Here is a 14905-nt window from a genome sequence, read left to right on the forward strand (position 1 = left end):
AAAACTTTTGTGGCTCACAAGAAGTTTTTAATGGTCGATTACCACCATTTCCTGTATTATGGTCCACCTGAGATTAGGATATGCTTCATTTTATTTTTTTTGGATCATGCCCTAAATAAGCGTTCAATACGGATGGATGGCATGGACGTAGTCACATACATCAGTGGGCCCCCACAGTCAGGGGTCCCACCCACCTCGGTGGATCCGCAGTCCCACCTAATAAATAATGCACCTGTTTTCCAAACAAAAACCGTGTAGCCCTGTGAAGGTTACAAGGTTGGATGTCATTATCCCCACTGTTCCTTATGGTATGGTCCACTTGAGCTTTGGATCTACTTCATTTTTTAGCTCAGCTAGCAAAATGGATGAGCAGCGTGGATATAAAACGCATGCATCACGGTGGACCCTACAGTGCCCAAAACCACCTAGCTTGGTGGTGTCAGGGTCACCACCCAATCTGCACTTAATCCGCCCGCATGCCCCACGCATACCTCAAGTTAATGCATGCCAGGTGTTGAATGCCAGAGTATCAAATGATTTCCCAACTGATAAATAGCAACAAACAGCAGGAACGAGATTCTTTCTCATCATCCATCCCAAGCAAAATGACCATTCAACAGAAGCTGCAGGCAATCCACCTGCCTCGTCAAAAATTTTCGGTACAATGCCAGATCTTATGTTTAAGACAGACCTGTGCCCTTCCTCCCCCCTCCCTAAGCTCTCTCTCTCTCTCTCTCTCTCTATTGACAGTACTTAAATAATAATAATTTTTCAGAAAATAATTAATTAAAGTAAAAATAAACAGCCTCCCTCAGGAACAGGTAGTAAACACAAAAAATAAAATAAAATTGGAAATGATACCTAAGGCGGACAAAAATCAGAGCACATTACCACAAGCCAATGGTCTTCCACCAGAAGCCCCCGACCCCAAGCCAGATGATTATGTTGACGACTGAAATGAGGAATCCGTAGCCCCACCACTTGCCCAGTGGCACGTAGTTGGCACCATAGAAGATGGGAGCAGACCCGATGCCGTAGTGAGTGAGACCGCCCATGAGGTTGGAGAGGAAGGAGAGGACCATGGCACCGAAGAGTGGTGGGGTGCCCAGTGCACTTGCGACTGACAGGAAGGCTGTGAACATGGCACCAATGTGTGCAGCCCCACTGGCGAAGAAGTAGTGGGAGTAGAAGTAGAGGAGAACCAGGATGCCGAATGACAGCTGCCATGACAGACCCAGCCCACCTACAAACTGTAACAAAGCCCCATTCACTCAAAATGTTAGTGAATAGCTTTTGAAATTCGATTGTCTGAGAAACTAATTTGAATTTCCACCAAAATATGGACAGAATGATTTGGCACAAAAACAGTCAGATTCACTTAAGCACAGCATTTAGGGCAGGCGTTGTTACGGGAAAGTGAATCCAGAACAGAGCATTGCAGAACCAAGTTGGCAACCAGATAGTTTTTCAATTCAAGACCAAATTAAAACCATCCCAATGCCAATTTAGGCAGAGAGCATCCCCATCTGCCTCAAAAAGCAGGAACATCCAAACATAACCTAAACTAAATGCTCAAATGGCCATATTTCATATCGACACTCATTACTATATTATTAATACGGTTTTTTTTTTTTTTTTTTTTTTTTTTGAATAGTTTGACATGGATAATTCTTCAATACTGAAGGCAAACAAACTAGGAAATTCTGTAATCAAGTACAAGATAACACCACCATAAAAGAAAGCACAAAAATACATATATTAGAAGCAGAGTTCTCTTCTTTTCTTTTCGGTTTTTAATAGATTACAGGCAGAGTTTTCTGTTAGAGTGACAAATGGGTAAATTCCCTACTGCAACTAGCTTGTTAGCACAGGGCCCATGGTTCAGCTATCCACACCATGGATCTAATGATTCCATGATGGATGACCCATTACTCAGAGATCTCCCCACTAGGACAATGTCAACCCTCCAGTATGTCTCTTTTCCATTAAGTGTGGATTTTTGGTGTCCTTTATATATATCCAACTATTTGCAGGTGAAGAATCAAAAGGTCAGGACATCTCAATAGGGGTGAGCTTTGACACATGCTCCATCCACGATTGGGGTCGGTAAATCAATGGTCTTGACCGCCCATCCATGGGCCCTTTCAAGAACAACCTAGCTGCGCGAAGGGAAGTTCCTACTGATCACTAATACATTACATTCTAGTGTTCCGTTCTGTATCGTAAACTTTATTTACATGAATCAGCATCAAGTTGTGGTGCAAATTCTTCTTGCCTTATTCTAGTGAAACTTTCATATGGGACACAAGTGCTCCAACACTCGGCCTACAACAATAGTGGACCATTAGATAGAAAAGGGATCCACTGTGGATTGCTCATGGCACCAACATCGCCACGATTAGATTATCTAAGTAATATAATTAAGGACATGCAAGATGAATGGCTAGACCATTTGTACTCTTAACATCCATTTTGCATACCCTTAATTGGAAGGCTTTGATCACCCAATCACGGTGCCGTTAGGTCCATTAACAATCTACATTGGGCCACAACAATTATCCAATGGTGGTGAGCAATCATAGGGAGCCTAGGAAGAGTGGTGGGCATGTTAATACTTATGGAAGTCAACAGGCATCCAGATGCATCAGGCTGCGAATAGTGTTTTTGGAGTACCAGTCTGTATATTTGGGTCCCATGGTCAAGTGATCCAGACTGTTGATTTGATGGGCCCCACCATTGAAAGAGAAGCAAAAAGACCTCTCAGATTGAAGGTCCTAACCTTTTAATCACTGGACTAGGTAGATGGTTAAGAAAGAGCCAGAGAAGGACCAAAGATAGGAGTCACTGACCTACACAGCGGCTAAGAAATAAATACAAAAAGGGGACACGGACTGAATGGTTAAGAATAGGATGTTCCAAACTGATGCATCAGGCTGTGAATTATGCCTTGGATGGTTAGGATCTTCCAATCTTGAAGACCCTAACAAACAAGCCTACATAGACGACTAAGAAACAAATACAACAAGAGGGCAGAGAAGGGGGCAAGATTGGATGGTTAGGACCTTCCAATCCAAAGCAACTGGCTGTGAATTGTCGCTTGATGTACCAGCCTGTACAAGTGGTATTCATGGTCATGTGCTGCAGACAGTTTATGTGATTAGCCCCGCCATAGATGATGTCAAAAATACTCCCAGACTGGGATATCCTAACCATTCAGTCACTGGCCTACATAGACAGTTAAGAAACAAATACAGCAGGAGTCCAGAAAAGGTCAAGGATAGGATGGATTAGGAGCCTCCAGCCTGGAATATTTTCAGGCATATACCATCCACTATGCTGCCCATTAGATAAATAGTCTGGAATCAGCAAAACATCGCCCTCAATTTGTTTCCACATACAAATCAGGTTAAAAAAATTACGAAGAAAGAACAAGAAAAAAGAACAGATTCTGCAAGATTTGCTCTTTTTTGACAGGAAATTGTCTATTCGGAATTGGAAACGAAAACAAACCTTGACAACAGTCTGACTGAACCAGGAGATGAGACCGTATTTGTTGAGATAGCCAGCCATCGCAATAAGCGCAGCGAACCATGTCAGAGTGTCCCAGGCCACCGCTTCAGACAAACACTCCTTCCATGTTACAACTCCAGTTATGAGGAGGACGGATAATCCAAGAATAGCAGCAGTGACAGCATCCACATTCAGAACACCTCCAAAGATCCAGAGCCCCACCTAAGAAATAGAAGAGTATGGAATCGATTAATAAGACTGAGAGCCACTTCACAAATTGTGCATTACATTTTGGTCTCTACATGTATGCGTCCGTCTGCATGAATGTGGGCCAATCTGCAAGTGCATGCATGGATGGATTCGTTGTCGATTCACTTGTGAGCGTATTGGACATAAGCAGAAACACTACATGAGTTATAAAGCCTTGTATACTTTAGATGTGCTAAGAGAACAAACTTAATAGGCAAAATATCCAAAAAGATCCTACAAAATGAGAACGAATGGTTTAAAAAAAAAAAAAAAAATGGAGCATCTTCTTAACAGATAAACAAAAAAGATACAGCCACTGTTCAGAAAACAGATTCAGCTCATAAAATCATAAATTTGTCATATCATATTGGATCCAAGAGCTGAAATGAGGATGTTGAGATGGATGGGTGGCAAGCATGATTCTGAATATCAGTATCGGGGGGCTTATCAGCCCGGCCAAAAAACGATATGATACGGGCGTCATGTATCGATATCGGTCCGTATCTAACATGTAGATGTGACTACAGAGAATCTTAAGATAAGATTCTCTGTAATACCATCTATCATATACAGATCTTAACTATTGATTTGATTAAAGAAAAGTGGCCTTTCAGGCCTTCCCTTTCCTAAATCAAAGCTCATTTAAGCTACTTTATCGGATATTAGCTCCTTTACCTCGGATATGATTCTTGAGTCCGTCCTTACTCAATTGCGGGCGGGAAATGATACACTAAATTCATAGATTTACATCCGAGTTTTAGAAATCATATTTCGTAGGTAATCATAGAACACAAACTGTTGGTGATCCAACCCGGAACTGTTAACTCGTTTACGGTTCCACGAGTTCGAAGACACTGTAGCTACAGCACGGAAACAAAAAGGTGACAGGGGATGTGAAGTTCCCCAATCCTTGCTAATTAACTGTATTTGACTAAGTATTAGGAGTTAGATGAGAGAGGATGTGTCTCCGTTGCTAAGAGAGGCGTAGCTGGACCGCTTCGAACTCAAAATAACATCTCAAACTCCACGTAGCTATGGCTAGCAGGTCTGAAGGCGGATTATGACATGGTCCGTTCTACGGGAGGTGTAGCTAACCTCGTCAAGAGTAGCATGAGATAATCAGATCATCAAACTTTGTGTTTATATATTGGACATGCATATATGGTGTATCGGACCATTCTTTGATGAGAATGTTGTCAATCGATTTAACTTGTTGAAGGTCAACTAAATGAGCCCTAATTGAACACAAATCAAGTATGATTTGGTGAATTAGAGCCCATTACATTGAAATACAACAAAAAGAGAAAATATCAAAAAGGAAGTGAAGGTTTACCCTTCTTTCCAATTTTTCTAACAATGGTCCACTTCGCTTCGGTTTGTCAAATACCATTCAAACCATTTGTTTTGTATTTTGGACATACATATGATGGTGTGTTGGACCATTCTTTGATGAGAATATTGTCAGTCAATTTAACTCCTAGAAGGTCAACTAAATGGGCCCTAATTGAACACAAATCAAGCATGATTTGGTGAATTAGAGCTCATTACATTGAAATACATTTTTTTAAAAGATGAAAATCTCAAAAAGTGAAGGTTGACCCTTCTTTCCAAATTTTCCCACAATGTTCCACTTCGCTTCGATTTGTCGAATCCATTCAAATCATATTTGTTTTGATCCCAAAATAGGTATAGATCTAGCCTAAAATGAGTTTTTAAGCTTCTTCGATGGTTTAATGAAAAATGAAAAGGAAACTAGTGAAATTTTGAAGAAAAAAAAAAGTTCCAAATTTGGGCTTTTATGGACGTATCGACCCATATCGGTGTCGATATGATCCATATTGGCCGATTCGGGTTTTTTATTTTTTTGCATCGGGCCAATATGGCCTCGTATCGCGTATCATAACATGCCAATACAGATATGATACAGTCGTATTGGTAAATTGAAAAGGAAGTATAGAATCAGAAATGAAAGAATTAGAGGGAACTCAGTAGTACCAATAGGAAATAAGATTATGGAAAGTAGACTTAGGTGTCGTTTGGTAAATTGAAAAATAATGCCTGAAAATTAATTAAAGAACTGAAGTTTAGTATATATGAGTATTGAAAATTCCATTTAGTAATTTGTCTGAAAAAAAAGTACTGATATCTGAAAATAATCATTTTTTTCATAAAAAGGTTGTTTGGTAAACACAGACAATAATGTTTGAAAATTAGCAATTTGTCATATTTGCCCCTATTATCTCAATTTCTACCTTTTTGTAGAGTACAAGACTAAAACTGCTATTGTCATGGCACCAAATTTAGCATACCTATACACCATCCAATAAAATTTTAATAATTTTCCTACCAAGTAAATCCAAGTGAATGAATGGTCTGGATCTTGTATGTTTACGATGTGCAGTAACATAAATTAATTGTATGAGGTAAGTAGATATACTCGTCCCAAGGATATGCACTATATGTTTAGGTTTCCAGTTCCTACATTCTCTTGCCTTTAGTTCTATGATCCAATGTTTTAAAAATCGACAATATCAACTGATATATCCCATGATATATCTTATATCCCACCTGTGCGATATGAAACGCACAAGTAGCGCCGATATATCCCGCATGTTCAATCTGGTGAACATTTTCAATTTCTGATCCCTTTTTTGTTGAAATTATGTCAAATCGGTGTCGAATGGTTACAAATCCATTGGTTCTTCATGTTTTGCATGAAAAATCATGGAGTTAGAGCTTTGATTTTGATATCCATGGTTCATGTTTTTTTCAAAAATTTCCTTTAACTGGTAGTCAATTGAGACTAAATTTGAAGTATTTAGGAGTACTTGATGAAATGATCTTCACATACTCTCTAATTTTGAAATTTGAGTGTAGCTGGTCCAATTTGGGGAAATTTGGGGAAAAATGTAGGTGGTACAATTTGGGAAAAATTGGGAAATTTTCAAAATTTTCCCAATTTCTCCCTAATTGCTTGCAATGTTGCACTCTAAACATGAAATCAAGCATGTATTAGGGCTGATCTACTGATTTATTAAGTCCTTGTCAATTTTCAAAAAATAAAATTATTGTTAATTAAAAATTAATTTTAAAAAAATATATTAAAATATTTCTTTTTGAAATTTCCCTTCAACTATCTGTCAATTGAGACTAATTTTGAACTATTTAGGAGTGTTTGATGAAATGATCATCACATACACTCTAAATGTTATGCATTCAATTTAAATATAGTTGCATTAATTCAGTCAGACAGCGCATAGCTTGTGACCATATACAAAGGAAACTCATTATGTGCACTTCCTTTTTGAGATGTTATGATTTAATAATGTGTAATGATTTAATAATGTGTATTAAAGCCTTTTCCAACAATCCCTAAAGTTTCATTGAAAATTCAACCACTTTCCCAATGTTTCCCTATGTTTTCCAAAAAGTGCGATAAATTACCTGATACAAACAATACATCATGTGCGATAACTGATACATATTTGTATCCCAAGGGTGCGATATGTAACTCGATACCGATATTTCGAACACTCCTATGATCCAAGTGCTTGATGAGATGGGCAAAACTATTGATGGACCATGAACTATATTCTTCTTGATAGAATAATCATAACTATTAAATTGGAGTTACTGGGGACAAGCACACCAAGTGACAAACCATCTCATCTTGCCCGTTGAAATATGAACCACTCTACCAGTGGGACAAAGATCAAGACCATTACCTCAAGCCTTTGCAGGAACTTCTTACGACAATAAGCTAAGTGAGGCCAACCGTGAAATCCACCCCGTCCATTCGTTTTGCCACATCATTTTAGTACATGGGCCCAAAAATGAGGCAAATCCAAAACTCAAGTGGGCCGCACGACAAAAAAAAAAAAAAAAGTGGGTAGGGAAATGCCTATTGTTAAAACCTCCCTGGGGTCCACTGTGATGTTTACATGCCACCCATACCATTCACAAGGTCATTCCTATTGGGATGAACTGAAATGATGGACCATGAACTATATTCTTCTTGATAGAATAATCATAACTATTAAATTGGAGTTACTGGGGACAAGCACACCAAGTGACAAACCATCTCATCTTGCCCGTTGAAATATGAACCACTCTACCAGTGGGACAAAGATCAAGACCATTACCTCAAGCCTTTGCAGGAACTTCTTACGACAATAAGCTAAGTGAGGCCAACCGTGAAATCCACCCCGTCCATTCGTTTTGCCACATCATTTTAGTACATGGGCCCAAAAATGAGGCAAATCCAAAACTCAAGTGGGCCGCACGACAAAAAAAAAAAAAAAAAGTGGGTAGGGAAATGCCTATTGTTAAAACCTCCCTGGGGTCCACTGTGATGTTTACATGCCACCCATACCATTCACAAGGTCATTCCTATTGGGATGAACTGAAAACACAAAAATATTAGCCTGTCCTGAACTTCTGTGGTCCCAAGAACGTTTTAATGGTGGACATTAAATCCTCACCTTCTCCTATCGTGCAGCCCACTTGAGTTTTGGATCTGCCTCACTTTTGGGCTTCATACCCCAACAATATATGCAAAAACGAATGGACAAGGTGGATTTCTCACCAACATCACGATGGGCCCACCTAGCTTCATGTCCCTGTAATCAATTGGCAACCGATCTCCTTTCAAAGTTGAAGTGGATTAGGTATTACGCGGTGACGTTAGTGTTGCCCGGACTGTGGGGCCCACATTGATTTATGTGTTGTATGTCCACACGACCCATCCATTTTTTTGAATCATCGCAAGGCATGGTCACAAAAATGAAGATCCAGATCTCAAGTGGATCACACCATATGTATTGAATTCCAAGCATTAAAAACTTTTTAGGTGCAACAAAAGTTTTGGATCAAACTAATATTTGTATGTTCCCTTCATCTAGGTCTATGTGACCTTATAAACAGGTTAGATGGCCAATAAACATTACGGTTGGCCGTAGGATGTTTTTAATGGTGGGCATTCAATGACCATTGTTTCCTGTGGTGTGGTCCACTTGAGATTAGATTATGTTTCATTTTTTGGAAAATGCCCTAAATGAGCTAGAAAAACTGATGGACGGCGTGGATATAAAATATATTTATTAAGGTGGCCCCACGGTGACGGCAACACCCTAACATGTTACTCAGGCAACACAAGCGCAACTTGGTTGCAACCCAGAACCAAAGATGTGGGTGCGACCCTGACTGTGGGGCCCACCTAGATGTATGTATTGTATATCCATGCCGCTCATTCGTTTTTCCAGCTCGTTTGAGGGCATGAGCCCGAAAATAAAGCAGATACAAGTTTCAGGTGGGCCACACCAAAAAAAGTGGTTATTGACCATTAAAAACATTTTGTGGGCCACAAAAGTTTTGGATCAAGCTGATATTTGTTTTTTTTCCTTTCATCCAGATTTGTGTGACCTTATCAACTGGTTGGATGTTCTTAATGGACCCTAGGAAGTTTTTAATGGTAGGATTTCAATGAACACTATTTTTTATCATGTGATCCACCTAAAATTTGCATCTGCTTCATTTTTGGGTTCATGCCCTAAAATGATTTGGAAAAACGGGCAGGTAGTGCGGATATACAATACATACATCGAGATGGACCCCACGGTAAATGTCGCACCAACATCATTGGTTCCAGCGTTGCACCCTAATCCACTCCCAATCTGCCCTTGCTCAAAGCGGAGTGGGATTCTCAGCGCAGATTTCTTGCTCCGCGGGAAGTTCCTACAATTGAAAGCTAGGTGAGGCCCATCGTGGTGTTTGTAAGAAATCCACCCCGTCCATTCATTTTTCCGAATTGTTTTAAGACATGGGACCAAAAATGAGGCATATCCAAAACTCAAGTGGCCCGCAGGACAGGAAAGAATGGGTAAGGAAATGCCTACTGTTGAAACCTCCCTGGGGTCCAGAGTGATGTTTATATGGCCATTCCTAAGGGAATGAACTGAAAACTCAAATATATTATCTAGATCCAAAACTGTTGTGCCCTACAAATGTTTCAATCGTGAACATTCAATCCTCATTGTTTCCTGCCGTGCATCCCACTTGAGCTTTGGATCTAACTAATTTTTGGTCCCATGTCTTAAAATGATATGAAAAAACATATGGACGGAGTAGATTTCTCACAAATATCACGATGGGCCCCATCTAGTTTCTCATCGGACGAACTTCCTACAAAAGACTTCTACGGGAAATCCACATTTGGGATTCTTTAACCATAGCACACACCTTTGTAGGTACTGTGTTGATGTGGCAAAGTTTTGTGGGACCCAACATGATGTATGTGTTAGATCCACACTGTCCATGCATTTTGTCATATTATTTTAGGTCATGAGACCAAAAATGTGGCAAATCCAAAGCTCAAGTGGACCACACCACATAAACCAGTGGAGATTGAACGCCTACAATTAAAAACTTCTCGAGGGCCACAAGTTTTGGATCAAGCTACTATTTGTTTTTTCCCTTCATCCAGGTTTGTATGACCTAATAAACAAATTGGATGGCAAATAAACATCATGGTGCGCCCTATGAAGGTTTCTATGGTGGGCGTCATTGTCCCAAAGCTTTATGTGGTGTGGTCCACTTGAGCTTTGGGTTTGCCTCATGTTTTGTCTCGTGCCCTAAAATGACGTGGCAAAATGTATGGATGAGGTGGATATAAGACATACACAATGATGGGGCCCAAAGAACTTTGCCACATCAACACAACAGCTACGCAATTAGCCCTAAAACCTTGTGCCAATAAGCTATTTCAAAAAGGGTAGAGTTGTCATTTAGAAAAATATTTTAACTCAAAATCACTTACCAAATTCCATGTCAAGTCTTAGGTCAAAAGAGGAATGGTTAAAAATAAACCCATTTTTTCAGTGAAAATCCAAATTACGCACTTAAATTTTTGGATTTACCAAACAACCTGAATTAGGAAAAATCATTGAAAAGGGCCTTTTTCAGTAATAAGTTTTGAAATTAAGTTTTACCAAATAGGCCCTTAGATGGTTGGTCATGTGCAACAGAGACCAAGATTTGCATTGTTTAGGAGTGAATTGACAAGTTGAAGGCTCTAAAAGGGTGAGAGGAAGGCCCAAAAAGATGTGGATGGAGGGAGGTAGGAAGAAAAAAATTTGATGACCTATTGTCTAATTGAAGGTCTGTACCTTGATAGAGTGGCAGGGAGGAACACGATTCAAGTAGCCAACCCCAGTTAATTGGGATAAGGCTTAGATGATGATGATGATGATGATCGGATTGGATCCAAGCATCAACTTAGACTGTAAATCAAAAATATCATTTAGAGATGATAAAAATATGAATGTAGTTAAAAGATATGGAGATTGTTCTAACACACCACATCGAATTTTAATCATGTTAAACAGTCCATGCATTTTTGTGGTAATGAACAACATGGAGCATATGCATCAATCAAAACTTTGAAAAATTAAAAGTAGCAAATTAAAAATGTCTCTTAAAAGACATCCACTAAAATTGGAAAGATTCAGAATCTTCAAAAAAAAAAAAAAAATGTCAATCAACTTTACCCTCGATCCATCTCCCACCAATCCATACAATTAAATTTACTTTAAAAACCATGAAACCTCATGGCTTTCCTTTTTTTATTGAAATCATCTGTGATTTAAATCGCAGTTTCAGGGTATGACTCACCTGGGGACTGAAATGAGTATGAATAATCCCAACTCATCCTTTTGGGCCTGTCACTGTTTGTTTCATTCCATTTCAGTCCCATATCAGCCTGGTGACTCATTGCATTGCAGACTGAAATCAGTACAACTCGGTTGGATGAAATTTTAAACCATGATTGCATCATTCAAATACCAAACATGATGCAAGTTAGGCAGCGAATCATTTAATTGTATGGAGTGGTATGGTTTGAAACGTAAAAGGTACATTTTTAGGAACACCTGTTGTAACTTTTAATTCTGTATCGTCCTCAAGAATCTACACAATGCTAACAATTTTTAGGGGTTTAAGAGCATCAATTTTTAAGGGTTACAAAAATCTTGTTGATATTTATATTATTTTACAATTAACACATGGGATGTGATAATACAGCTCCACTCCACTCTCGTGTGTTCACATTGATGCTGCAGGTTTATTCCCAGCTTGCGAACTAGAAAGAAAAACAAAACAAGCTTTCTATTTGGAATCTTTAGGAGGTATTCTCAGATACAGGGCATTATTATTGACATAGTGGCTACTCTATAAGGAAGCTAATCATCATGATTTTCTTTTGGGTGCAAAACAGCAAATTGGACTGAAGTTCTAATGCCAAAACATCCGTAGCAAGACTCCATGATTTGGGAGGCAACCTTATATCAGAAGAATGTGAAAAGGGGGAAAAAAACAATTAATAGAATGAAAAAAGAAAAAAAAAAAAAAAAAGAAGAAAAAAAGGGCAGTAGCAGATTGTGTAGCAGAATTAACTTGGTTATAACAAAGCCGACATATATGTTTTGACTGAGTCAGACATAAAGAATGATGCTAGAGCAGAGCACTGCAAATGTTATCAAAACAAGCATTTCTTGCAAAGACAATATATTGAAGTCGACCTTGAATCAATAAAAAAGTCTTACATGTGACAAGTATTATCATTTACTTGACACCATAAAAAATACAACCAAGATATCTTATGAGCCTACAGAATCAAATCTTGTAGCTGGTTTATTGGCCGACAATTGATTGGTCAATGATATGCATGCAGGGAACTCCTTCAAGAACCCAAAATCAACCATTTGCAATATCACACAAATGGCATAATAAACGTTACAAGAAGTAGTATATAGTAATCCCAAGTATAGTTTGCCCAAAAATGAATGCCAAGGAAATAAATTGCAATCTGGTTACTTCCAGTTTATTAGACTAACAATTGCAAATTCAATTCTGATGCAGTCCACAAGGGGCCCACTTATCTCAAAGGCTGAAAGCAAGAAGGGCCACACATGATCATTCATTTCTATTTTTGCAGGAATTTGGGTTCTTTCTATTTTCGAATTTTTGAGCTATTGTAGGGTTATTTAGGTAATTTCCTTTTGATTGTTCCTTTTTAGTTATGAAATTATAAGTTGTTAAAGTTTTTGATTAGTTGAGGGTTGGTTGTGATTAGCTCACTAATCACCAAGACTAGTTAAAGGTTAGTTAGGGTTGTTCTATGAATGCTATGTCTGACAGATTGTAAGAAGCTTTTTTGGGAATTTTGAAATGAAATTTGATTCTCTTCTAAGTAGAGAAAAAGAGAGGAGAGGAAGGAATTCCCATTCTCTTGCTCTTGTTGAGATTGGGGTTCAATCGACACTCGAGACAGCCCGATCTTGGAGGACTTCTGATGGTCCATGCTAGAGACACTCGCCGGATTTAGATTCCTCACTGTGGGAGGCCACACCGTGATTTGGGGCACCCCCTCCTGCATCAAATTTGATAGTGATCCACACACACCCTAGATTGTTCTTTCTAATACCTACTCAATAATCTGCAGAATAGAATAGCACCTAACACCATCTCTGCAGGTAAAGGCATATAAGAAGAAATTGAGAAAGCATGAAGCAACAAAATCACAAGGAATTAAGAACATGTATACCGTAAGAAACAGTGTTGCTGTCATGATCAACTCGTTATTGGTCATCGGCCCCATCTTCGCCAACTTCTCCTTCGCAAGCTTTGGCGCATCAGGACTACTCTTCACTGTTGGTGGATATATCAAATACAAAAGCAATGGAACAACAATCAATGAGACCAAACCCGGAACAATGGCGGCCACAGCCCAATCGGTCCACCCAATGGTCTGCTTTATCGTATTAAATGTAAGATTTGCACTCAAAGGATTTGCTGCCATAGCTGTCAAAAACATTGCTGACGTAATCACTGAGGTCTGAAAGCAAGTGAGCATCAACCAAGAGCCCAACCGGTTCTCTGTTCCATCCCCTACATTGCTGCCGCATGCAACACAAAGGGATTTGACAAGGGGGAGGAAAATCCCACCCGCCCGAGCGGAAACTGAAGGGATGGCCGGTGCAAGAAGCGCCTCACTGAACACCAAGCTGTAACCCAGACCCAACGAGGAGCTACCAAAGAGCGACACAAATTGGTATGCAATACGGTTCCCAAGTCCGGTCTTTATGAAACCCCGGGCAAAGAAGAAAGCCAGGACAATGAGCCACGGGATGGGATCGCCGAAAGCAGAGAAGGCAGCAGCAAAGGTTAGGGTTTTGGTGAGAACCGAAGCACCCAGCCCCATCAACGCGACAGCACCAAGCGGGAGTGGCTGGGTGATGATGCCAACGATCGTTGCAAGGAAGATCGCAAGCAGCTGCCAGGCGTTCCTCGACACGCCAGAAGGGACCGGGACGAACCAGAGAATAACACCCGTTGCGATCGAGGCAATCAACGGCTTCAAAGCCGCGCCTTTCCATGGCTCAGAAGGGACTATAGCAGCAGAAGAGGCCGAAGCGCGAACGTTAAAAATCCGTTTCGAGGTCGACGGCACAGAGCGACTCGAGGGTTTTGAAGAAAGAGAAAACCCTAGGTAGGGTTTCTGGAGCGCAATCGGAGGCGAAGAGATGCGACATGAAGGCGAGGAAAGAGCGGATCTGGAGAGGTTTGGAAGATTTTGAGATCTGGAGAGTGGAGATTTAGGAGATCGAGATCGGCAAGTGGAGAGAGGGCGAAACGCCGGATTGCAGGAGGAGAGTAGGGCAACGGACGCCATTAATGGCGAATAGCAGAGCTTCCCTCTCCCACTTCAGAGGAACATTTCTCAGGAAATGACGAAGGTGGAGCTTCTGTCGTTTTATAGCGAGAAGAGAGAATGGTTTCGGACCGGTCGATTTTGATCCGACGGCTGACGTGTGTTTCGAATATACGAGCTTTGGAAGAAGAGGAGTTATTTGATACTCCAACTGCGTATAACGCTTGATACGCAGGCACTTCAAAACTGGAAACATGGAAAATATTAACTCAAATTAAACCGCCTAAATTGTGTAACTCATTGTCACCAAATTACAAGCCAAAAATCATATTGGTTTCAAATATCTAGCCACTGATTCGCTGACACTCGTTTATTGAAGTAAGGCCATCGGATATGTTTTGTTTTTAACCTCCTAACAAATGTCCGGAAATCTGATAGTCA

General features: G+C 39.9%; 1 protein-coding gene across 1 annotated transcript; it reads right to left on the reverse strand.

The window, feature by feature from the left end:
• Positions 1 to 748: 748 nt before the first annotated feature.
• Positions 749 to 14557, reverse strand: LOC131221254 (dicarboxylate transporter 1, chloroplastic). Its single transcript, XM_058216455.1, has 3 exons — positions 13358 to 14557; positions 3511 to 3732; positions 749 to 1250 (listed from the first exon to the last, which is right to left on the reverse strand). The coding sequence occupies exons 1-3, from the start codon at positions 14483 to 14485 to the stop codon at positions 888 to 890; spliced, it is 1713 nt and encodes a 570-aa protein (XP_058072438.1). The 5' UTR covers positions 14486 to 14557; the 3' UTR covers positions 749 to 887.
• Between the last annotated feature and the right edge of the window lie 348 nt (positions 14558 to 14905).

Source organism: Magnolia sinica, chromosome 1 (genome assembly GCF_029962835.1).
Source record: "Magnolia sinica isolate HGM2019 chromosome 1, MsV1, whole genome shotgun sequence".
Taxonomy (NCBI): Eukaryota; Viridiplantae; Streptophyta; class Magnoliopsida; order Magnoliales; family Magnoliaceae; genus Magnolia; species Magnolia sinica.

What these genes read in the sequence shown, in the direction of transcription:
- LOC131221254 (XM_058216455.1), bottom strand. Translation starts at nt 14,485, where the DNA reads ATGGCGTCCGTTGCCCTACTCTCCTCCTGCAATCCGGCGTTTCGCCCT. An exon ending in CAGCAACACTGTTTCTTACG is followed by an intron (nt 3,733 to 13,357) that starts GTATACATGTTC and finishes TCTATTTCTTAG; the next exon opens with GTGGGGCTCTGGATCTTTGG. An exon ending in TCAGTCAGACTGTTGTCAAG is followed by an intron (nt 1,251 to 3,510) that starts GTTTGTTTTCGT and finishes GCTTTGTTACAG; the next exon opens with TTTGTAGGTGGGCTGGGTCT.